The sequence below is a fragment of the Falco punctatus genome (assembly GCF_963210335.1).
Source record: "Falco punctatus genome assembly, chromosome: 2".
Lineage (NCBI taxonomy): Eukaryota > Metazoa > Chordata > Aves > Falconiformes > Falconidae > Falco > Falco punctatus.
Genome location: NC_137581.1, coordinates 89,123,233 through 89,148,609, shown reverse-complemented (window position 1 = coordinate 89,148,609; position 25,377 = coordinate 89,123,233). Strand labels below are relative to the sequence as shown.

General features: G+C 40.3%; 1 protein-coding gene across 2 annotated transcripts in view; it reads left to right on the top strand.

Moving 5' to 3' along the window:
* Window positions 1-5,552: 5,552 nt before the first annotated feature.
* Window positions 5,553-25,377, top strand: part of PDK3 (pyruvate dehydrogenase kinase 3) — a 55,064-nt gene continuing 35,239 nt past the window's right edge. The window contains exon 1 of one of the 2 annotated variants that reach the window (XM_080375849.1): window positions 5,553-5,875. In XM_080375849.1, the coding sequence (XP_080231975.1) occupies window positions 5,770-5,875 (106 nt within the window). In that variant the 5' untranslated portion in view covers window positions 5,553-5,769. The remainder of the gene's footprint in view (window positions 5,876-25,377) is intronic. The other variant, XM_080375848.1, reaches the window with a different exon arrangement.

Here is a 25,377-nt window from a genome sequence, read left to right as displayed (position 1 = left end):
GAAGACAGAGGTATGCCAGAGTGTGGTTACAGCAACTCAAATAAAGTTTTGCATTTCCCCCTAGGAGACTCCCAGCAAGGGAAGGAAAAAAAAATCAAGAGACAGAATTTCTTCCAGGAGTACTCCCCTCTTACTAATGCCATCCTCCTTGAAGTAGGTTGACAATTCCATTTTAAAGGATCTAGTACCAATCCCAAAGATGTATTTCTTATGTGTATCTAGTGACTCTTCCTCAGCTGGTGTTCTTGCAAGATGTTCCTGGAAGAGAAGATCAAATGTAAATCCTTTGCATAAGAGTACCAACTGCTGGTTAGATTCAGTTTTGCACATTTTAGATGCAAGCTGGGACCTGGATGTGGGGTTTTGTACATTTGTGCCACCCAATCATCGCTCTAACTCACTTGTTCCAAAGGTTGCTCTCATGGCACAGGTAAGACAAAATACTGTGGCAATAAGAACACTCCTGAACGGTTTCCTTGTTCCATTCTAACATCCTATCTGTTACGTTAAAATGGGAGTTTCCACCTCAATGACATTTTTACCTGCCTGCTGGGAGAACAGCCTCCTGCCACAGGAGCATTAGGTTTAGAACTCTGCTCATGCCTTTGGGGTGCTGGCGGGGCACTTCGACAGCCACGAAGACTGGCTTCTGCATGGAACCCACAAAGACTTGCATCCCCTAAAATGCATTGCAGAAAGGGGGAGATGGAAACTCTGTTGGGGAAAGAAAGAGAGAGGAACACCCACAAAACAAAAGGAAAAAACATGGCTAATGTTGTAGTGTTAAGTAACTGTGGGTAAACTCATAAACCTAAAAGTTAGATTTCCTCACTGCTGAGAGAAGTGGGTGAACTCTCTTTCTCTGCATTTACTCTCAGTTATTCCATTGGCAAGGATTTTCTCTCCTGTGTACCTTAACAATTTCAAAGGAAAATCACCTATTGGATTTTCCTTAGAGATGAAATTTTTATGGGCTATTAAAGAATAATGTAGCTCTGTCCATCAATATTGGACACGCAGATGGTGTCATCTGACAGTGAGACAACATTGCCACCATGGTGACACCAGCTCTATTTACTCCAAAGCAAATTACTGACAGTAGATATGTAATTGAAGGAGTCGTGGGGTGCATACTCTAAAAAACCCTAACACATCTGAGTCAGCTAATTATAAACAAAAGCCATGGCATTTTAGTTTACAAAGAGTCAAGAATTTCTTTAACTTCCTAACTCTTAGATCTGCTGAACATGTTTTTCGATAGTCTCTGATGGTGTCTTTAGAAAGACTGCTGAATTTTGCTGGTTAACTGACTAGGATGGATGAGGCATCATAAATGCAATGACTACCAGCTTTTGCTGTCAAAAAAACTTGGTACAGAAACGTTGTTTTCTTGGATAACAGACAAGAATGGCTGCAAATGTAAACTGTGATAGTAACAGAATCTAATACTACATGTGCATTCCCAATGTAATGACCATATTTACTTTAAACTCACGCCTTTGAGTGCTATCAATCTTCTGACCATTATGGGTAACAGTCCATCCAAACTGACCCATCTGAGTGCCTAAATACTAGGAAGAGATAAAATATTAAAAATAAAACCAGATAATTTTTGAAGTTTAGGAAAGCTTTATTATTACCAATGTGGCTTTACATGATCCGCTCACTGCTCTACTTGAATTTACCCTTGAAAGCATATAACGGCAGGTGGGAAAACACAGCAGTGCTATTGAGAAAAATTAGTACTATGAACAGAAGGAATTTGTATGAAACACCACACTACCCCATACTAGTCTCTCCTGTTCTGTGCTGGTTTTCTCTGTCATCTTGTAAAACGTACTTCGACACTATAATTCTCTGTGTGAATTTCCCCCAAATAACTGTTATTGGTTACTGTTATTGTTAGTGTTTCAATTGTATTATACCTCTTCTCAATGAGTGCTACTGAACTTTAAGATATAGGGGTTACAATAACTTCAATATAGGTTTTTTTTGGTTAAAAAAATTACTATGAATTCCACAAAGTCAGTATGTCTAGAAAACACTAATAACCATGTTTTCTTGGTTTACAGTTTAACATTCCTTTTGCCCTCCTCTGACATCCATACAAAGAAGTTCATTACGCTGAATCCCCTGCAGATAGTTTATAGACCTACTGAGTACTCTGCAGTGAAGAAAAGCATGCTTTGTTAAGGAGATTATGGGTCTGGTGTTTTAACAATCTGAAATTTTCACTGCGAATAAATCTTAATTGGATGAAACATTAAATGCAAAAGCTTTCATCCCTGAAAACAGAAGTGCATGCAATATAAAGGTCCAGAAAGAACAAGATCTGAAAACGTACCAAAAATGTGTCTTCTAAATTGCCCAGAAGTTTTGCTACAAATTTCTGCAGGAGTGAATCTCTAATTGTAACTAAGCCCTAAGAAAACTCAAACTTAGGGAGACCTTTCCCTTCCGGTAATTTAATTTTCTGACTACTACTCATATAAATGTTCCATATTTATCCCTGTGGCTTTGCTGAATTAACATATAAAGACTAGTCCCATACACAGAGCAGCAAAGGCTCTTCCATGTACGCTCTGCCATTGGGATGTAACCCCCTTCCCCACCTACCCCTCCCCCATCATAGCCAAAACACAAAATTAGGGGAGGCCTTTTTAAATGCTAGAACTGAATTCAGTGGGAAGCAGTCAGCACGTAAAACTTCTTGAGGGTTGGAAACACCACAAAGCTTTTGGTTATGTAAATATGCTCTAGGTCACATGCCCTGTTTTAGGGAATCACTCCGCAGCAAAACCTGGTATTGCTAATTTTCCCTCGCAAAGTTTCTGTGGTTTGGGAGTCAGAGGCATTCATTCTACACTGGCTCCAATACAGAAAAGCAAGAAAAATATTTAAGGCAAGACTGGCTACTCAGATTAAATTGTCCATGTCCATTTTCACAGTGATGACCTAACAAAAACTGATCTGCTGTGTCAGGGTCCTGCGAAGGCTGGGGCTCCCTCGGGACTCCCGGGGGGGGGGGGGGGGGGGGGGGGGCAGGAAAGGGCAGTGGGGCTGGGTGGTGCCCTCGGGGCCGGGACACCACAGCCATCTGGTCCTCAGCATAGGCTTCTGGCAAGTGTCCACACCAAGACCCCAATTTTCTTATAGGTGCTGAGGTTTCTGATTGCCTGCATGCCCAAATTTTTTAACTGAATGCGGAAGAATATGTTCTGGCTACTAAAGGGCCATGTAAAACCAGGGCATCTTTGACTCCCAGCCTACTTCTAGTTATTCCAGCTTTGAATTTAACTGGAAAATATGAAAATAATACCCTTGATAAAAGGGAAATGCGAAGCACCCAAGAAATTCAGCAGTGTTATCTGTGTTATCAATGTTAAAATTATCTTCTCCTAAGAGGTAAATCCTTTCTTCCCTGCACACCTGTAGAGGCTCTTTATCATATAAACAAAAATTCAGGGAGGCACTCACAGAATGAGCTGCAGGAAGCATTGCTGCACCAGATGTGTGCTGAAACACATAAAAGAGGCAGGTATGAGGTATGAGAAATCCAAATGTTCCAAAACACCTGCTCTTAGCAAAACTCAGCTTACACTTTAAACTTAGGGATCTCAGTGAGTTTCTGTTTATCATGGTTTATCCACTAACTTCTTTATTTAGGCAGACTGTTCAAAAACTAAGTTAGGTGTATACTGGTTGTTGTCTTGCATTGGTAAAACAACCATAGATTTACCTAAGTGCATTTCATGTTCTCCCAAGCAAGTTCTTATGCACAAGATTAGGCAGAGTTGTTGGGTGAGACTGGGATTCATATTCGTCTTAAATGTGTGTATGAACAGTTTTCAGAGAATTTGATCTATTGGTTATGTCATCAGTTCCTCCTGCGTCAAGAGAAGCTATTGAGTCTATTTGATGAGAAGACCACAGCTGTTTTCCAGTGGCTTTGCCCACATCTTCATTATGGTTTTAGTCTGTATCTGCACAGACAAAACAATTCCAATTTTCACAGGGGCTGGTTAATGTAGGTTTAAAAAATTCCCAAGAAAGTGATGTTGTGACACCGTTTATATTGCAAAATAGGTATTGCGTTTAGAAAGACAACACAGTAGTTAACTGTTGTCTTGCTGTTTTTTGAGGCTGAAGTGAAATCACACTAGGATTACTTAAAAATGTGAAAGCTATATAAAACCAAGTGGCTTAAATTTTGACAGTGTATGATCCTTTGAAGTTGCTAACTTCATCTTAATTTGTGGAAACACTGTTCTGTCTTTAACACTAAATGGTATTATTTTCTGCCAGATAATTCCAAAACTCATTTCAGAGTTACGCTATAGATAAATCAAAATCAAATCCTGAAGAGTATATAACAAAAGTTTTAAAAGACTTTTCCTCATCTGCCAAAAAAGCTTCAGAATTACAAAAGATGTTTCATTTTGAAGTCTTGATTACATGACACATCTCTTCAAGGCGGTCATTTCTATAACCTGCAATTGAAGTGATTTTAAAACATTTTCCAGCTATTACAAGTTATTTTGTACATTAGGTCAGGATTTCTCAATCTCAAATTCTATAAGGACAATCATGACAAGAAGGATGGAGAGAGACTTTCAGTAACTGCAGAGCATCTGTATCTCTTGTGTCAGTTATAAAATTAGAGTAATATCTTGTACGTGCTGAAGTTTATATTGAACCCATTGGAGAAAAAATGACGGAATTTGTGACCAGTTATTTGTCCTCAGATACATTTGGCATAAATGTACCTAAATGACATCGTAGCAAAGCAGGTCAAGACAGACAGTGGTTTCATTCAGTGGTACGTTTTAGCTTTCAAATACGCGGTTTCACTTTTGATTTTAGCAACCACAATTAAATTTTAATTGTATTCAGGTGCTTTCTCAGGTAAAAATGGACTTCTCAGGAAACTGTATTATCAAGAGTTGAAACCTGATGGCCATAGGATTGCCTTCACAGGGAGTACAGGCCGTAGGAGATTCACTAGGGCCCTATCTAAGGCCACGCTAGGCCTCGTGCTGCTGTATGGCGGAGCCTTCTGCCTCTCAGCCTTGTGCTCTCCATCGCTTAAAACTTGCTTAGTAACGCAGAGCCCTTCTTCTGCCAGTCGTGCATAAGCCGCAAAACCCGTTCAATGCGGCTGCCATTAAGGCTGAATTTCAGGTTGAAGCCAACCGCGCATGCAGCATTTCACGGGCTGGCTGAGGCATTAACTGGTCAGTTCTACAGGCCAGCCCAACGCTGGCAGCTGGAGGGATGCCGCAGGGTGGGAACGGGCTGTGCCCAGAGGGTGCCAGCGACACTCCGCCATGCGGGGATGACACTCCGACCCTTCTGCTCGGCCGGGCGCGCCCCCGGCCCCGCCCCCGCCGCCGGGCCCCGCCCCGCCCCTCGCGCCGATACGCCTGCGCGTCAGGGCGCCCCGGCCGTTGGGAGTGGATAGAGCACGGGCGACACGCGCCAGGCACTCGCGCCCGCCCCGCCCCGCCCCTCTCGCCGCGGGCGTGCGCGTGCGCCAGGCCGGGCGGGAGCGCGCGCGCGCGCGCGGGGCGGGCAGCGGCGGGGCGGCTTCCTCCGCTCGCCCCTCCCGCCGCGCCGGGCCGGGCTGCAGAGGGCGACGGGCGCCGCCGCGCTGGGCGCGTCCCTGGCATGAGCGCGGGTGGCTGCGCCGCCGGCCCAGCGCCCTAGTGCCGCCGCCGCCGGGGAGGGGAGCGGAGCCGAGCGGCGAGGAGGAGCCGGCCGCGCCGCGCCATGCGGCTGTGCGGGGCGCTGCTGAAGAGCCCCATCCCCAAGCAGATCGAGTACTACTCCCGCTTCTCCCCCTCGCCTCTCTCCATCAAGCAGTTCCTCGACTTCGGTGAGTGGCGGGGCCGCCCGCCGCCCCCCTCCCCCCGCCCCTCCCCGCCGCCGCGGCGGGGTGAGAGGGGTGGGGGTCACCCCGGCTCCCCCGCCGCGCAGGAGCGGCGAGGGCCCGCCCGGGCGGGGGAGCGGTGGCGGCCGGCGCCTAGGCCTCGGTTCCTCGCCTGGCAGCTGGGCGGCGGGGCCCGCCCGCCCGCGGGCGCTGGGTGCGCAGTCGCGGCGGGGGGCGGCGGGCGGTGCGCGCTGCCGCCGCGGGGCCGGCCCGGCCCGGGCTCCCTCGCCGCCGGGGCCCGCGGGCTGGCGGGGCCGTCGTGCGCCGGGCGGGCTCCTGCGGTGACAGCCAGCTGCGCGCCGCCGCCTGCCTCGGCGTCCTGGGGCGGGGGCCGGTGGGGCAGGCTGCCTCTCCTTCCTTGCACTGCTCCCAGACAGCGAGTTCCGTGGGGAAGAAGGTCAAAATAGGGGGTTTTGTCCTGGAATATTGCGAGTTTAGTGGCCGAAGGAGACAGTCAATTACCAATCTTGAATGTGAGAATTTTAATCAGCCATGCAGAGATTGGCTTACTTAAACCACAGGCGTGAACTCTGACAGTACTTGTGTAGGAGACCTGTTCGTGTACTTTAGGAAGCATTGCTGATGAATAAACAGCATGGTTTGTTTCAGAAGCACTGGATGGAAACCCAGGAGCGACTTGTGTTGCTGTTAGAAAACTGACATTTTGATCTAGATAAGCACAAACTTCTTGTATTAGTACCAGAGGTTATTGGCTCCTGCTTGCTGACACAAGAGTTGTTTAGATTTTATTATCCTGTGAATGTGGCTGGTAAATATAAAGGCTGCATGTAACACCATGAAGCTTAATAGAGTGTTCCTTCATTCCACTATTAGGCTAAAGGTGCAAGAAGACAGAAAAGACCCAGTGGTGTTAACCCAGGAAGTGGTTAAAAGTGGAAACAGTTGTAGATTTATGGTAATAGCATTAGTGAAAAAATGCTGTTAAGTATAAAGAGCCAGTGCTGGGCTTGCTACCACATCTTGGTGAGACAGGATTTTCTTCCACTTAAAAAAAAATATAAATCATTCCTTGTCCCGTGTTGTATTAAAAGGAGACCCTGACAAGAACCCATGCTTTCCTTCTCGGGTCCCTGCTCATGTCAGTTTGTTTTCATTTCCCAATGTCTTCCTTTCTGGCGCTTGTGCTCCTTATGCTGTGTCTTTCTGTACTGGCAAGAGCAATGTCCAAAACCTTAGAGTATCTTTATTGTAGCCCTGACACTGAAGAAGTCATTTCACCATTGTCTGTTTGAAATTTGTGTTTGTAAATTGTTGCTGGGGAAGTATTAATGTTTCTGAGGCTTTTCAGTTGCAATTAGACAGGTGTAAAGACTTAAGTCCTTGCTTTGATGACTTGGGTGTTCTAAGTTGTCCCTGCATTACTACTTGCTTTTAGACATCTCTTGTCTGGAAGCCTTTCAATAATGCTTTTTTTTTTTTTTAATATTGTAGTATCTGTATTACTTATGGTTTGAAAAGTGTCTCATGGTTCTCCAGGAAGAAGTAGTCTTACTATGGTTTTAAGCCTGGTTTATGTAAGTGGAAATGAACAGAGTAAGAATGGTATGTTACAGCCTGGCCAGCTCTGTTCTCTGGATGTATTCCAGTCTGTTGTCACTGGATGCGTCTATGGAATCTTGTGTGTGCGTAGGCTATATATTTAAGTGTATTTATGGCTTAGGACTGAGGACTGATAGGAAGCTACATAGTTGTTGATGTTTAAAACCTCTGAAGAAAAAAATGCCTGTGGGTTAGGCTTCTAAGGTCACCAGGAGTTTCTAAGATTAGTAGGTATATGTCACATCAGCCTTGGTAAAATTCAGCTCGATGTTAAGCCTTATGGGACACTTAATACAGGCACTAAAGAGAAAGTGGAGATGTTTACTTTGGAAGCCTCAAGTGGGAAGATTATGGCAGTTTAATCAAATTAAAACCAATGTAGTTACTTGTGTGATCCAAGGTGTTGATGGCTTTGGGTAGTTTCAGGGTTTTTTTGAGACTTCAGAGGCTTAGAGGAAAAATTGGAAACAAATCCTAAGATGCTGGTGCAAGAGTTTTACCACCTGAGGCATGGAAGGCCTGGGCAATATGCACTGTGTCAGGGAGCTACAGTACTTGCACCTGAATTACCCAAAAAAGAATTTGATGGTGGCACAGGGCACCGAGTATTCAAGAGAGCATATAACACCAAGCGTAGGGAGCATGATACTCAAGGTGCAGTTCAGTTGTGTTTACATTTACATTGTGAGTGTTTGATGGGAAGAAGACACTCTTGTAGTCAGGTTATGGAAGCTACTTAATGTCTTGCTTAAAAAGCATTTTTGTTGAGCTACATAAACGTAACACTTGTGTTACAAAAACATGACTAAACTTTCAAAAAATGTTAAAGAATAATAAGCCCAAAGGAAATGTGTGAATAACCTTCTCATGGTAGTCTGATTTTCTTGTCTGAGGTACACATGTTTATTCTATTTTTAAAAAAGAGGTATTTGCAATTACTGGAATTCAAATTTATTTGGAGAAGGATTTTTTACTTTGTTTCTGACAACAGTGAAACTACTCTAATATGTCTTTGTCTTTTTTTTGTATTGATTATGTTGGTTTAAACTTAATGGGCTTCTAAATTTGTCTGCAAAATCCTGGTGAGGGGAGAGAAACTATTTTTTGTGGGGCTGAAGAGTCTCTTCAAACACAGCTGGTGGCAATGTACATTGATGTGCAGCTTAGACTCCTTTTTTATTGCTAAATAACTGTGGGTTGTATGGAATATTGTGTGTATAGTAGGGCTGCAAAGTCTGTCCCTTTCCAGTGATATAAATTGATGTTTATTTTAAAACTTTCTCAAGTAGCTTAATTCAGTTGATTAAACCACTGTAAAAGACAGTTTGGCTGTGTAAGCTAACTCAGTAGTATTAAGAACCTGTGAAATAAAACAATACTTAAAGCAGTAATTGTCAGTTGTTTTTTACAGCTGAGTCCTGTTTGTGTCTACATACTATGTACTGCTATACGTGATGTACTTTCTATCCAGCTTGTGGCTATCTTTGTAGCAGTTCCAATTGTGTAAGAGGTTACTGTGTCATGGGCTTGGGACCTCTGTGTGCTCAGATTCTGTGCTGTTTTTTTTTTCCTTGTGTGTGTTTTCTGTTGGCACATTCTTCTTGAATACTGTTTATTCAGTTTCTTACAAAGTATGTTTCACAAGATTCTTGTGCAATCTCAATCCTTTACAAAAGAATGGCCTTCTGTAAGTGTGTCTTAATATAAACAAGTTTTGACCTTGTTTAATGCTAGCAGGTTTATGAAGGCCTCCATAATTATTCTGGTCTGGAAAAAAATAAAACCACCACCAACTGCATTCAGCAGTGTACTTCCAAACTAGGTAGGTACTCTGGAAGTTTGGTAGATTTCCAAGTGCAGGTGTTCCTTAATGACCCAGTCTGATATAATAACTAAATTACCTTTTCTGAAATGAACTTGTAAGTACACATGTGGTTTAACATTCAGGTATGTGAGTCTTTGTACACTTTGAGGGCTAGACTGAGGGGAAAAAAAATGCTCGTACTGGAAATCCATATTCATACAGCATCTCAGTTTAGATTTGCTTTGGCTCTAAGGTAGACCTTACAGGATGATGGGTTAATCCGAAACACCAAATGATACTCATCAGCAAGTAGGTACGTAACGATCGGTCATGTATGCCTGGGGAAGTTAAATAACCCATCAGACAAGTCTGTTTGAGGAGAGTAGAGTTTCTATGTGTAGGAGTGCCCTAGCATTTCAAAAAAAGACACAAAAGCGATTTGTAGTGTGGGCAGAATGAGCTCAGCCTGGCTTGATAAGGGGTAGGTGAGCCAAAACCCTTACAGCTGTACTAATGCTGAACTGTGCCTGAGTGAGCAAGCTCCATGCAGCTTCTTGGTTTGGGTTGTGTTGGGGTGCCTCAGCTGACAGTAAAGATACTAACAAACATTTGCTGAAATGAATGGTTGTACTGAAAAGGTTACATATAAAATTAAGCACAAATAAGGACACAGATGAAATATAAATTGTGTAATCCTTTGATCATGCATGAAAGAGTAATTTGAAGTTGTGCTAGTGCTATATTGTGAATGTATGCCAGTATACTGTACTCATGTAATGCTCTTATTGCTATTGCTCAGTGCCTGAGACCTTTGTGAGTCTGAGGTTTGTTTCATAAAAGACATGTACTCTGTGCTTTGGAGCTTTTTTACTACTAAAGCTATCTTGGTCAGTTGTACTCGGCTATATTCTAGCCTTTTCTATTTTAAGTCTGAAACCAAGTGTTTTGGATTAATTTTGTACCTATGAGGTTAAACTTTGCTTTTCATTAACTCTTTTTAAATATAGGTAAAACTTAATGCACTTACCCTTCCTTATTTGTCATGTTAGTGTTCGTGTACCACATAGTTACTAGTGAGTTTGGACAAAAAAAAAAAGTCACAGAATCATAGTCATTTAAGTTGGAAAAGACCTTTAAGCATGTATGTACTTAGGATAGTGAATCATAGTGAATTCTTGTTGTGGAATGTGGCTTAGGCGATCCTGATTTCGTAGGTTATAATCAAAATACCTGTGGCAACTGCTACAGCTACTGGCATTGGAAAATATCACAAAGGTTGTAATTTGGTAATTTCACTGTACCGTGAACAGCTGAGCATGCAGCAGATAATCACAGTGAGTGCATGCAGTGTGGGAACTGTTGTGTCCTGGGGCATATCTGGAGGAAAGATGAGCAGTGGATCCTCCTCATTTTTACGTACAGTTTTCGGTATGAAGTTGTTTAGTTCATGTGGTACCTATTAAACTTAACCTGCCTTGAGGAAAAGTGCAGGCCTCTTGCTAAATGGATATAAAGAGTAAACCAGGTATTGACATTGCTGTTCATTGCTGTCAGTTGTACGTGCGGTATTAGATCAGGTTTCTGCAAGTGTTTACACTGCATGTTGTCTTGTTGGCAGCAGGCATGCATCAGCACTTGAACTGAAGATAAGCCAGGTAGCTAGCAGATACAATTTGAACAACAAGATGTGGGGCTAGGAAAGTAAGAGTGAAAGCAACCTGTCTCCAGACATAATAATTAATCTTCTGATGGAAGAAGACTATTAGATTTTTTTACTCAAAAAGGTATTAGAAGTTACCTTTTTTTTAACAACGCTAGTGGAGAAGCTGTGCATCTGAGACACTTAACAAATGTAGGGCTAAAAGATACTATTAAATAATTACCTGCCATTTATTGCATCCAGCTGTGTTTTTTCTACTGCTGTTTGTGCACTGACCTTAAAACCTTTACGCTTGGTTTAAATGTATCTTCAAAAATTTCTTCTTCACATGAATGTTAACTGTCGATATGCTAACCACTGGATCGGATCAGAAAGAGGAACGCTAGTCAGATGTTACTGTCTTTTATTTCCATCTGACTGGCTTCAGCTTCCAACCAGCAATTTTGTTAATAGCTTTTGTTGTTAGGTTGGGATCCTTTGATGCCTGGAATATTTTCACTATGAGGTATTTGTACATTGTGATGGAGTATTATGTCTTGATTTTGTAAAGCTAAATAGATTTGTTAAATGAGTTATTTCAAGCCTTATGAAAATACCATGGAATTATTTTTTTTTTGCTTTTCCAGGATTTTCAATGTTATTCTTCAAATATGTCTGTTAGAGCTTTAAATAGAATCCCAATAGGAGTTTTGCCTAGCATTGAAATAGGATCATTTTACTGCTGTTTTGTTTTTACCTTGAAAGGCCAGCCTTTTGTCAAAGTGAAAACTGGATGTGCAAGCTGGATTGTCTGTCTGGTTTTGTTCTTGAATTATTTTGGGCTTATTGCTTTTCTATATTCAGTCCTTCATTCTCTGGATCTGAGCATGGATAAAGTTTGTATTTCATGGTATAAAAAAGGGTCGTCTTCGGGCTGTACCACAGCAAGTAGCTGGAAGCCTTTGTTTGATGTAGCTGTTGCTATTTATAACCTTACTATTTACAACTCTGCCAGTCTCTGGCAGGCAGTGATATTCCAATACTGTATAGAATATTCAAGGGTTTCATAAGGCCTAATATTGATTGTTGTGAAGGTCTGGAAGCGTCATTGTGGTTGGATAACTTTGTTCAGTAGTCACTGTTGAACTGTGATATGATAGAGATATGTATGTGTGTAAGTACTGTGTAATACTAGATCATGATTCATTTCATTTACAGAATTATCTGTATCAGTCACTTTTGGAGGCTGTTTCAGGAAGAAAATGTGCTTGTTCAGTAGTCGCTTTTTCAGAAAAGGTTTTTCTTTCAAAATTTACACGATTTGTTAAATCTTCATTGGTGGAGTTTTGCGAAGTTCTCAAGAAAAATGTTAGCTTTGGTTTAATTTTTTAACTGTTTCAATTATGCAATAAAGGAACACTTCATTTCTATGACTATTCGAGACTTTATGTATTCTGAATTCAGTATTTTGGTATAGTTACAGTACAAATTCCATAAATTGCTGTGGGTGGTCCAGCTGGTTCACTGAGGCAGTAAGTTTGGTTTTGGGTTTTTTTTGGCTCTTAGAATGTCTAAGCATTGGAAATTCTACCTTCAGTAGGTGATTTGACTGGCCACTTTCCTGTAAGTGTAGACTAGTAGCCTGCAAGTGAGCATCCTCCAACTGATGGAACTGATTGTGTTTTGTTTCCCTAAATGGCATAAAATTTCTTAGTCTATGTTCTGTTTGTCTTTGGACTGACCAAAGGTGCTGCTACAACCCTCTCAGGTGCTCGGAAAGGGAGATGATGTTTCACTGCATGCATACATCTGTGCATACTCAGTTTTGGTGTTTAAGCCTATACAGTGTTGAAGCAAACAGTTGAATGTCTTTTGGTGAAATAGAGGACAAAAATGCCTCATCTGCATGAAGCAGCAAACAGTGCTAGGATTTTTTGGTTGGTTTTGTTTGTTTGGTTTTTTTTTTTTTTTTTAGCAAATAACAGAAGTGACAGAGGGTACAGTTTGACAGAAATTGAGGGCTTGCAAAACTACTTTCTGAAAGGATAAAAAGATGTTTGGGATACTTTTCCAGAAACTGGTAGAAATTGTTGAAGTGCCTGCTTTAGGCTAGATTTGGATTAATAGGGAGGTGCTTGAAAACCTGAAACAATTAAAATTTGATGAAAATTACCATGGATTGATAGCATTCTTTCCCCTCGAGAATGAAAGAAATGACAGCTAGTGATTTTAAAGTAGCATAACTTTTACAAGCTAAGGAAATAGGTAGATAGGGTCTCTCCTAAGATATAAGGAATACAAGATGATATAATAATTTCAGCAAGAGAAATTCTGATGCAGGCAAAAGATGAGAGAGAAGTACAGCACTGTTAGGAATTCCAGAAATACTGTTCACTAAAAAAAATCACATGAAAACTTGAGGCAAGGACATATGTATTGGATTGCAGTACAAATAACAGCAAAGGTGAAAAGTCATGGAACAGAAAAGCAGAGAAAAAGGTGCTGTGATAGTTTATGGTAATTGGGGAGAGTTCTGAAGTGTAGTGATTATTTGATTAAGCTAAGTACATTATGATAAAGACTGCTGAGTTAATCTTTGCTTTGATCTTCAGAAGAAGATAAATTTTATCCAGCCATGTAAAGGAAATCACAACTTTCCCCTGTCCCTGATACAAATTTTAGATAAGCTGAAATAGTCTAGATCCTCTTGGCTCAGTGGGTGCCAGTAAGCCAGTGCTTTGTGTTGTGGGTAGCTGAATACTTCTGCAGATACCAGTGGCCTGGTGTAGCACAGCTGTTGCTTACGGTATTTATGGAAATAACCAGTGGTGGTGGCCCCAGGATTGTGGAAGTAGGAAAATACACTGCTCGTCTTCCAAAGCAAAGGAAGAGGAGGATGTTAGAGTTAAGTCAGGTTGACTGAAGTAGCTGAAAAAATGATAGAGCTAATAATGAAGTAACATAGGTGAGCACCAAGAGGTAACAAGGTGGTAGAGACAATAAATTGTGTTGAAGCAGTCTGATTTGCAAGTTAATTTGATGTTTGCGAAGACAGCAGCAGTAGATGCTGTACCTGGCTTTTTATTAAGTTGTGGCACAGTCCCATGTGAAAGTCTTAATTTTAAAAAACACAGAAAAAACTGTGGAATAACTTTAAGATGAGATTGCTGTGTAGTAGATGCCTAGCGTTCTGGCAGGCTGATGCTGTCACGGCAGCTAAGCACCCACGCCGTGCTTGCTGCCCTCCTCCCACCCCCAGTTGGCATGGGGGAGAGAACAGGAAGGGCATGAGTGAGAAAACTTGTAGGTCAAGATAAGGAAGGCAAGAGGAACAGAAACAAGTGATGCAAAGCACTCACTTGCTACTTCCCACGAGCAGACTGGTGCCCAGCTGGTCTCAGTGTAATGGCTGTCCTGCAGCCTTCCAGCCTCTTACCCACCCCCAAACCTAGGGTAGTGGTTGATTGCAGGAGAAAGAGAAAGCCTTCCTGCTTTCTCATGCCATTTCTATGCAAGTACTGTTCAGCAATAACCAGAACACAGGTGTGTCATCAATGCTTTCAGTTACAAATCCAGTGCACAGCACCTTATGGGTTTCTGTGAGGAAACCTGATTCTGTCCCAGCCAGACTCAGTACATGCATTTATGAAGAACACTTCATATATATACTTTTGTGTTTCACCAGCAGTCATTGATCTTCCAGCACTGATCTGTGGAGAATGAGTAGGATTTCTCCAGTTCCCCATGGCCCAAAACAATATATGATAGTATTAGTTTAGGAATTGTTTTATCTTATTCTATAGTTCCTGTATTAAAGCAGCTTTTCTTGATGCCAGTTATCCTTAATATATTAGTGCTTTTTAAAAGCCACCTTTTCCCCCAAATTGCTAAAGTATTTTGCAGGCAGCTGCTTGCTTAAAAATACATTTGTGATTTTGTGTGTGTTCCGGGAGTCAGATAAATGCAATTTTTCTTCCTGGAATGGTGGGTTGAAAGGATGGGTTAGAGCTGTGTCTCTGAGATTCTTCTCCTTTTTCTGATGATTTGTGTGTTATAAGAGACTATTATACTGACACTCTTTCCCTCTGAACCTTTCTATGTGAATGTGTCTCTTAAATGTTTCTTTGCCCTGTTTAAATTATTATCTTTGCTTGGGAAGGAGGCTACTCTTGCCCTCTGTGTGTGTGTGTACAAATATATATATAAAAAAATAATTGGCACATTAATTTGTAGTCAACGTAAAGTAAGTAACACGGTATTGTAAATACTTTCACTGACTTAATTGCTAAAATAGTACATTTGTGCAAATTTTAGTTGATATTTTTCAGAATTAGGTTTAAGAATGTGTGAATAGAGAAAGAGGCACAGTTAAAAAGTTACAAAGCTACTTTTTGCTAAAGAAAAAAACCCTTACATTTTAACTGCTACTTCTTTTAGTCCTTGTTTATGCTTTTCTTAAATTTATAGACTAGATAAATCCATTAAAACCCTGGTAACCAGCAGTGGCATAGAGGAATACTCAAATCTTTATTGCAGAGTGGTTTGTTAATCATCAGAGGCATATTGTAATGATGCTTTAGTAGTCTTAATACATTTCACCTCACTGAGACAAGGGAAACTGGACTGTGTGGCTATTAGAAGTATTTTTATGTAATTGATACTAACTGTGTGAGTCTTTGCTCATAAATGTAAATTTTATTTAGGTTGGAGATTTGGAATAACTTTTCCTTTGGCATGTTGACAGGGACTAAGGGATAAAGAGGAGATTTTTATTTTTTCTGGAACAGTTTGAGAGAGTTGTGGAAGTTTACCGTAAGGGTTAGGGAGGAGGTTGTCAAAGCTATGAGAGCTGTTAAAAATTTGGAATATCTAATTATAATCCTCAGTGTAAAATGTGTCTTCACCTTTTATGGGAGGAAAAGGTGATTATAAGCTCAGAGGAGCAAAACTCTTTTCTGGTCAGTTTATTTAACAGATGGAGAATAAAGTTTCCTTGGCTTGGTGTTTTAAGTCTCGTCTACATTTAAAAAAATTTAAACTTGTTTTAAAATTCTGAGACTTACCAGAACAAAACACTGAATGTCTTTTGTCCAGGATCTCCAGTTCGAAAGCCCTAGAGCCCCTCTGCAGTGAGGGCTGGGCTGACAGGCCATGGGGTATGCATGCCTCTTCTCTGCTGGGGTCTCAGGAGCGCTGGTGGAAGAGGAGCTGATGTACTCGGAAGAGCCGCTTTCTTTTAGAGGCTCCTTGTGCTTGGTTAGAGAGGGAGTCTTAGGGTTGCGTGGATAGCTCTAGTATCAGGCACCTGAACATGGCTTCTCCTAAGAATGTTTTTGGCTCTTTGCCTGTCGTGTACTGTGAGGAGTGCCGGTGATGCAGGCAAGACGGAGCTTCAGTGCTAAAATGATTCATCTGACTTTCAGCCTGCTCCCAAATTGCCCCAAGGAAAGACTGTGCGTCTAAAAAAATAATACAGCCTGTGGGTAATTGCTTGACCTGCTCTGCATTAAATGTTATAGATCCTTTTGATTACTGTCCTTTCTCTTTAGAAATGCTTTAAAATACTCAGTTATTTCATTAGAACTGAGTGGTAATCGGTTAAACATTAGTTTTAGATCAGGGATGCTTATTTTAAAAATACCTTGCTTTTATTTCAATTTAGGTTGTTTTGTATAATATGTGGTGCTGGTTTATAGCTTTTACAAGTTGGTTGCCTGATAATCCATGTCTCTTGACAGACACATATGTCTTCCCTTGAGTCTTTTCTAAGATAAGGCTGTGGCTTTGAGTTAAAATTAATGATTGCAGTTTGGCTGAGACTTTGATAGATCTGCAGTGTATTATGCATCTGTTAATTCCCTTTGTGTATCTGTTCTAGTTCAGTAGTAAGCTAAGGTTCTTTCCAGCTCAGTTAGTTTCAATCTGGAGGGCCATTTACTTGAAACAGGCAATGAAGTTTACAAGTTCTATATTGTAACTTAATACATGTTATTACTATGTTATTTATTACATTACTGTAGAGCTAGTGTAATCATACATGTAATGATTTTGTCCATGTTGAGCTATCCAGTTGTGCTAATAATGACAGCTGTCTGACATTTTGTCGTCCTTAACCTGCAGTTACCTCAAAATGTGAACTTTCTCTTGACATCAGTGGTATTCATCTATATGGCCATAGTAATTAATACACATATGACATAAGCAAGTTGACTCTTTCAGAGATTTTTGGAAATAAATGGAGATAGGTATATTTTTTCTGTATATAAACTGAAGAGTAGTTATTTAATTTTTAACTACTTAAGTTGAAGCCTAGACCTTTGTGAATGGGATTTGGACTGGTCATTTAGACAACAGAATATGATCTTGTGTGTTCTCATTAGTGAATGGTATCCTGAAATTTTCCTTTAGAACAGAAAGTAAATGCTGCAGTTGGCCTGGCAGTCAGAGAGTGCTTGAATCAGTTGTTAGGTGAATTGCATATATCAGAAATGGTTTATTAAGCTCGACTGTTTCTGTACTTCAGCTCTGGTAATTCATCTGTATGCTGTCACATGACTGTTGGGAAGTTCAACTGAAACCCAATTAGTATGTCACTTTGCTAGTTTGGGTCGTAATTAGCAGTGAAATGCAGAGTATGAGTCAGTGGTTGTACAACTAAATTCTCATCTATGAACTTAAATAATTTAGATTGAGAAGACTCGAGCAGCTCTGTGCTTCCCCTTAGACTGCAAGGAGGCAACTTGTAATGGGTATTGGAGTGAAGGAAAGAAGTTTTGTGGGAAAGCTTACTTGCAGACTTCATTTCATCTGGTTTTCTGGCAGTAGTTTAACAAAACCTAATTGTTCAGACTTCAAAAAAAGCGATACATTTATTACATTCAGTAGAATTTAAAAATGCTTTCTTGTTCTTAATTCTTGAAGCTTCATTTTTTTGAAACTTCAGAGTTTGAGTTTTCTTACTTACAGAATACTTGCACAGAAATCAACCTCTGTGCTGGTCATATATGCTAAGTGAAAGCATGTCCTTGAAACAGGGCACTTCAATGAAAAAATTGTAGGTGTTGGTGGAAGTAGCCTTAGAGAGCAGCGATGGAACTTGGGCTGAAGCTTAGGTCTGAGACATCCAGCGCCAGGCTGAATACCTAAGGTTAGTGTGACCTGGATTCTTACATTTGGCTATTTGCTGGTTATCCGTGTTGCAACAGCTATACGAGCTGTGGTGGTTATCTGTAGCACAACATGGTAGGTCAGACAAGGGAATACAATTTCAATGTACAGCTTGGTTGGAGGCAGCCTGTGGTAGTGAGTGAGCGTCAGCGAGAGTCAGCATCTCCAGTTATGTTGTGTGTGTTCTTTTCCCCTTAGCTTCATTGTCTTCATTGAGTTTTACAAAGTCCTGGCTTCTACCAAACAAACTCTATATGCTTTTTTGTGGGATTGGTATTTTTAGTGATTGGTGTGATAAATACATAAGAGTATGCTGAAAATGTCTTTATTTCTGTTGGGGAGTCGGAATGCTTTTGGAATTGGGGTTGTTTTGGTTGTTTGTGGGTTGTGGTGGTTGGTGGTGGTTTGGTTTTTTTTTTTGTTGCCACATTTATTGGGGCTGTACAAGCATAGCTTGTTTGCCTTTTAATATGTAGGCCATGATCCTGAAATGTTGTATAACCAGTAAAACTAATTGATCCTTCTTTAGTTCTGTTTTCCTAGCTTCAGCAGCAGCAAGTTAATAATTATAGCCTTTCCTCAGTCTGCTCTGATGTCTTGATCTTTTTGCAAATTTTTTTGAAGATTTATCCATCCTTGTGCTTTGCTTTTTTGTTTTGCTTGCCTGTACAGCAGCTAAAAAGTATTCTGGAAGCTCAAGAGGAAAGAGTAGATATGGTCCATCACTCCCGCCTTCCTGTCTTTATTTTGCCATAGAGAAAAGAAATAGTAGTAGTTTCACAGGGATAGGAGGTGACATGCTTCTGACCTTGTTTTTATGAATTCTGAATGGAGTTCCTCCTCAGATGTGCAATAGGTGGGACTTTCATGCTTTTGAGTCTTAAAGTAGTGTGCTATCTAATGTCTCAGCTTGGTCTTAGATACACAGTTAATGGAGAGAACTAGACCTCTGGGTGCAATGAAAAGACTAAAAAGAGCACTTTGTTTCTTATTTTCCTGTCTCCTCTGACAGATAAAGTGTTAATACTCAGAATCTACTGATGCTTTTATGATGGGACCTCAGCAGTCCAGTACATGCTAGGGATGTGACAGCCATATTAGGTCTTCAAAGCAGGTGACTTTGATAATCACCTGTGAAGGACCACTGCTCTAGCCTGTTCTCAAACGGGTTTTTCATGAATGTGGGAAAATGCCAGCTGAAGTGAGAGCATTTGATAATGTTTTGGAGGAGCCAGAGTTCATAGTCTCATGCTGAGTTTCTGCCCCCTTCTGCAGCAAAATTGAGGTTTGTGTACAGCCTTCTGTATGGAACTAATCCTTTTGTAATCTGAATCTTGGACAGCATGGTATCGCTCTGGCAATTTTTAGAGTTTGCCAGAATTCAGGGTCTGCTGCATGTATGTGAATAGCCTCTACGTTGTTTGTGCCTCTTGATGCAGGACCCAGAACTAAAGTTTTCACTAGGACCAGCTTTGCAACAGTTGTCTAATGCCATTCACAGGAAGGAACTAAAAAGATACTGGTTTAGAGGGAGCTCTGTGGTGAATGTTCATTCCTTCCAATTGAAAAATACTTTCCCCCAGCTACGTGCTACAGGCATATAATCCCTAGAGCCTGAAAAAGTGGGCCTTATTTTCAACATCACATTTGTTCTCCATTTCTTAGCACTCTGGGATAGAAGGTGAAAGAGAAAAATGAGGAAGAGCTGAGTAAATCTTCAGAGAAGGGTTGAATCCCAGAGAGGGGAAAATAATTAGGAGAGAAAACTGAAAGTAGAACTCTGCTTCCCGTGTTTCCTTTGGATTGAAGGTCCACCAGTGATAATATTGATATATAAACCTTGAAATATTCCACTTTCAATCTTTTCCCATCTGATGGTATTGCATTTAGAAGACCTAATGTGTTCAAGCCTGCTTTTGTATGACCTGCATTACCATGAAGTTTCTGGATCATATTTTATTTCTGTTTTCTTATCTCCCCCCCCCCCCCCCCCCCCCATCCTCTGATAACTAATAGAATAAATGTCATGATTTATTTTTTGGGGGAAATGGTTAACATCTTTTCACATCTAAGAAAATTGATTTTTTTTTAAGATATGAAATGCTACCTTCTGGGTGAACTTTTTAGGAAATCTGCATGTCTTACTGTCTTAAGTAAGTTTACCTATATTCTCAAACTTGAGCAAGGATAGTCAAATCAGTTCTTCAGGTGTGTTATACTTCACTGCAAAAGCTGAGATACCCTCTCGTGGATGGTGACCATTCCAAGTGCAGCAGTGTTTGTGTAGGTACTATTCCCACTGTATTCGTACAAGCCCTGGCTTGTTTCTGTCACGTGTAAGGATGTTATATGGGGAGTTGTCCACAGAATGTTCTTCACTGACCTTAGTTAGATGTAAAGTCCAGGAGATCACCGCTTAATCCTTGTTTCACTAATACACCTTCTCATTTTCACTATGTTGAAGGCTTTATCTGTTGTAAGACTGTTACACTGGCTTGTATTTGAATGTACTTAAGAGTCTGAAGATGGGTATCACAATCTCTTCGGTGCTAGCTTTGAACTGTAGAATTGAAGGTGGCAGAGAGGAGGCTGTGAACATGCTTTTATGTAGAGTGACTGATCAGCCTAGACAGGTAAGATCGTTCAGAAGACTGAAGATGGTAGAGCATTTATTAAACAACCTCTTGTGAAGTCTTTTTGAAGATCTGCTGTGGTGACATTTGATATTTCTTTCAGTTTTGTGCTAAGATGGCATGCAGTAGTAATCATTTGAAGTAATTTGAAGATTACTTCCTTTACAAATATCTTGCTTTTTATTGCCATTTTTTTTACCAGTGTTGCATAGTATGGGTTATTTTATGTGTGTTTCCTTTGTCCTCTTTGGTCCAATTCTGGATTAAGTTGTAAGCACTGTAAGCATGATCTGGGAGTTTATTCATCAGCCTGAAAGTATCATTTTAAGAAGAATATAAATCTTAAGATAATCTAGCCTCTTGACCCTGAATTAAAATCTAGTCCCTTAGAAAACAAAGTTACTTCATAGGGTTATTTTCTACCATGAAGAATAGTGCGGGGCTGCTTTGTTCCCTGCAGTAGGGTAGACCTATAGCAAAGAGCTGGTACGTTGCATGGTTTATTCTTTGTTGCCTTAATCTGATACTCCTCATTGAAGGAAACCTGTTTTAGTGCCTGACTTAAGAATTTGATCTGCATAATTTTTCCACTTAAACCAACAAAACTGAATTATTGTTCAGTTGAAGTCGAGTATTGCTGTATTACAGACACTGGGAAATGTTTATGTGTGTAAAATTGTGAACCCTATGTATCATGTAATGTCTTATTTTCCTTCTTGGTTTGTGGATAGGAAGTGTTTCACTTCCCATGAGTCTTCTAATATTTCCATTTTCAGTTTTTTAAAAGCGTGCTTTTAAAGACATCTATTTGCTTTGTGTGTTTCTGGGTATATAAATGTATGTGTATGAAATAAAATGGATGCTGTCCACTAGAATGTCCTTTTTTGGCTGTTCTGCTTGCATTAAATATTAATTTGGGTGGAAGGAGTTTTAATAAAGCATAATTAATTCTAGAGATTACTTGTATACTTAAGGAAAGGGTCAAATTTGCAATGTCAGCATTATATCTGCCCTTGATTCTTTAAAACATTGTTAACAAAGCAGAGTATTGCTTAATTCTTATGTGGAAATCTGTTAGAGTTCTTTATCTTTACAGAAATTAATGCAGAACCTGTGAAAACTAAAATAATTGCATTTCTGATACACTGTTCTGAAAGGGTTTCCTAATTTTCCTAATCAGAATCTTAGCTGTCTAATAGATTATATACCTCAGAAATGGTATTTAAAATCTTCCAACAACTCAACAGTTTGAGATGGGAAGAGTTACTCTTGATGGATTTATATACCTCCAGAAGTGGGAAGGTTTCCTTCATCTTTGGTTTTTTCCCATTAATATGTTCAGGACTAGCTAACCTATGCAGTGAGATTCTGTTGGGTTTTGAAAAAATCTGAGGATTTGGACTGTTCTGTGTTCTCATGGGTAGCAAGATATTGGAGGGTGACTATTACGCAGCTTACAGAAGCATTTCCAGTAGGTATGTAGCTAGAAACAGTTAATTCAGGAAACAGCATTCAGACTTTTTGGTAAGCTGTAGAGGATCAAGACTTCCAGGTGCTGTGGTTTCTTGGATGTTCTCTCCTTTCTAGTCTTTCTAATCTCTCATATGTGGCATTGGGAGCTTCAAACTCATCCTTGAGTTGGTGTTTCTTTCATTAGTATAGTGTAGCATGTGGGCTGATCCAGAAATGAGGTGCTGATATTGGAAACCTATGCAGCTGCCAGTCTAAGCATTATATCTAAGGATATAATTTTTTTAGCTGTTTTTCTTAAGATGAAAATAGTCCCGAACTTCTGACTTGCAGAAAATTTTCTGCATCTTGACATATTGCTCCAAAACTTTTAATCTGCTTTAAAATCTTTAAAAAAAGCAAACAAAATGCTTTAAAATCTTCTCAAATACTTTACTTCTAAGTATTAAAACCACAAGTTGAACAAACAAATTTTTGTTATGCTCATTTGTTACTAGTGCTTGAAATCTAAATTTAGGTATTTGACAAGTAAGCAGAAAGTACATAATTAGCAAGATTGTAGAAAGAAACAGCTATGCTGTCTCAGCAGATCATTCTTCACTTAAAATGAATATATATTTGTATTGAAATGCTTTAGGATGAAATGTTAACCTAGCCTTTATTCAAATAACTCAAACTCAGCATGAATATAAAACTCATGCAGAAACCCTTAGTTATTACAGGTGTAAGATTTTAATGGAAGTACATCCAGCATTCAGAGAAAGTTGAATCTAAAACTTTGGAAAAGTGTTTGGTGGGTTAGCTCTTTTTAATTTGAACCTAATCATATACTTAGAAAAAGTATAGGTGGAATGCACTAGTAAAGAAAGTGAGATAACCAGCCCCCCCAATTAATCACTAATAGTTAAATAATGAGTAGTAATGGACTGTAAAAGTGGAGGCCTTGCCATAGGTTTAATTTCAAGGTGGGAATGCTGCATGGGTAGTTTTATTAAAACTTTTCTGTTCCTAGCAGTGTAGGTTTTGTTTTGTTGTCAGTTGAACGTTGAGGTCTTGCTTCCCCATATTGCAGCTCAGGGTCTGTTTCTGCCCATTGACAGGATGGCTGTTCTAAGGTGGAGCCCCCAGCTTTTTGTTTCTTCTTAAGTCTTGAATGCTTTTGCTTTTTATATCCTGTCTCTGGGAGAAACTTACATACTGTATTTAATCAGTAGTTGCACTGATGTTTGTAGGACTACTCAAAATAGTAAGACTACAAATAAAATGTGTGAAGCTTTTTCTTTATGCCACTGATCATCATATTGCATGTTCTGACCATAGTCTTCTGCAGTATTCTTGTAGTTCAGTGATTTATAGGTGAAAATTCATGAGTCCTCAGAGTTAAAAATCAATGTTAATGTCATATAATTTGACAAGATACATAAAGCTGTATTGTGGTGCACTGCTTCAAGTGTAAAAACAGTGGGCCTTCTATTAGTAATTCATAACAAAAGCTGTACTCCTAGTATATTATAGCACCATACTTCAACCATCATGTAACTATGTTCTGCCTTGAAGTCTGCTGCTACTGTTGGTCTTCAAGGTATCGTAAGTAAACAACTCTGTCCCAGCACCCATGGTTTTGCAAATAAAGTTAAATACAGCCCTTGATGCTTAGTGCAGTGTAATCTGCACTAGGGCATAAGATTACTGTATTCTTTCTTCCATTAGAAGTCATACAAAGGTAAGCAGGTCATTGTTTTATATATTTATATTATTAACTTCTTGGGGGTTGCAGTGTGAATCAAGCGAATTTCAAGTCACTCTCAAGGTTGAAGTGAAAGTGAAACTTGTGAATAATCCCTCCTTGAACTATAACTGATGTATTTAACCTGACTTTAGGCTACAGTGTTTAAGACAAGAGCCTGATTCTGGCAATGCATATTGATCCAGCAAGGGTGGTAACAAAATCAGGAAAGAATGCTAATTTTGAAAAAAGGGGTAACAAAGCAAAAAATAAAACCAGCCTATAAAAACAGTATCTGCCTGTAGGCTAAACCTGCAAAAGTGGCGTTACAGCTTACTAGAATGCTGTTTCTTGAAAGACCTTTAGAATTTAGACTTGTGTATGATAAATTGTATTAAGTAAATGCCTAACTTATAGAGTCAGATTTTATTTTTTGCACTTAGTAGGATGTCCCTCACTTTGAATGTGGTTGTATAGGTGTTGCTGTGCGGAACAGCAGCCAAGGAGCAACTGTAGGGCTTGGTAAGCTTTTTGCTTTGGAAGCTGGAGGGTGTCTTAATTATTGCTGATCCTAGTGAATAGCCATTCTCTCTTCCCATGCAAGCGCTGTTTGGCAAGCTGGTTACAGACCTCTCACTAGAAGCCGAAGCAACTCTGTGGAGGCTCTCAGATAAATTGCAGACAGCTAAGCAGCTGATACTGTGACTGTGTGCCCCAAATCAAAAAGAGGTACTGAAGTTACGGTGAAGCAAGCTTTCAAGTTCGGCAGGCTTGAAACAGAACTTCCTTTCCATTTTCTGCACTGGGCACGCAGAGGGACCCCAAAGAGCTCCGTACCTGAAACGTAGCTGTACGTTAGAGCAAGGCAACTCCTTAAAAAGAGACGGTTCAGAACTGCAGGGGTGAGACAGACTGATAGAGGTGTGCCCTTCCTCTGGGAGCAGATGAAGTGGGACTGTGTCCATGAAGGGCCTCTGTGCCCTTTCCCAGACTCCTGCAGGCTGCGGGTTCTTGGTCATTTCCTCATTCTCTCTCCTGGGCTGTCTTTCATTCCTTTTGCCTTTTATTGCCTAGAAAATAACTGAACTTGCTCTCAGTTACTTCTGAGGAGAAGCAGTTGTTGTCTTTGTTCCTGAGGGTTTTTCCAGCCCGGAAGGTGTAGGGGTGACTAGTTGGAGAGCCTTTCCTGGTGTCCATCCACAGTCTTCCTAAAGACCTACTGTATACAGTGATTTGTGAACAAACAAATGCTGTAGGTACTTAATTGAAGGATTGAACTCTTAAATTATTACTGTTCTTCACAGAAAACAACAATGTAATGTCTTGTTTTCTTTGCCTAATTTTGGTAGGGTGTGTGTATTTGTAATAGAAGATGGAAAAGCAAGCAAGTAAGTGAAATAGGTCTAAATATTTGTTGGAAGAACAGTAATAGAATTGCTGATGCTAATA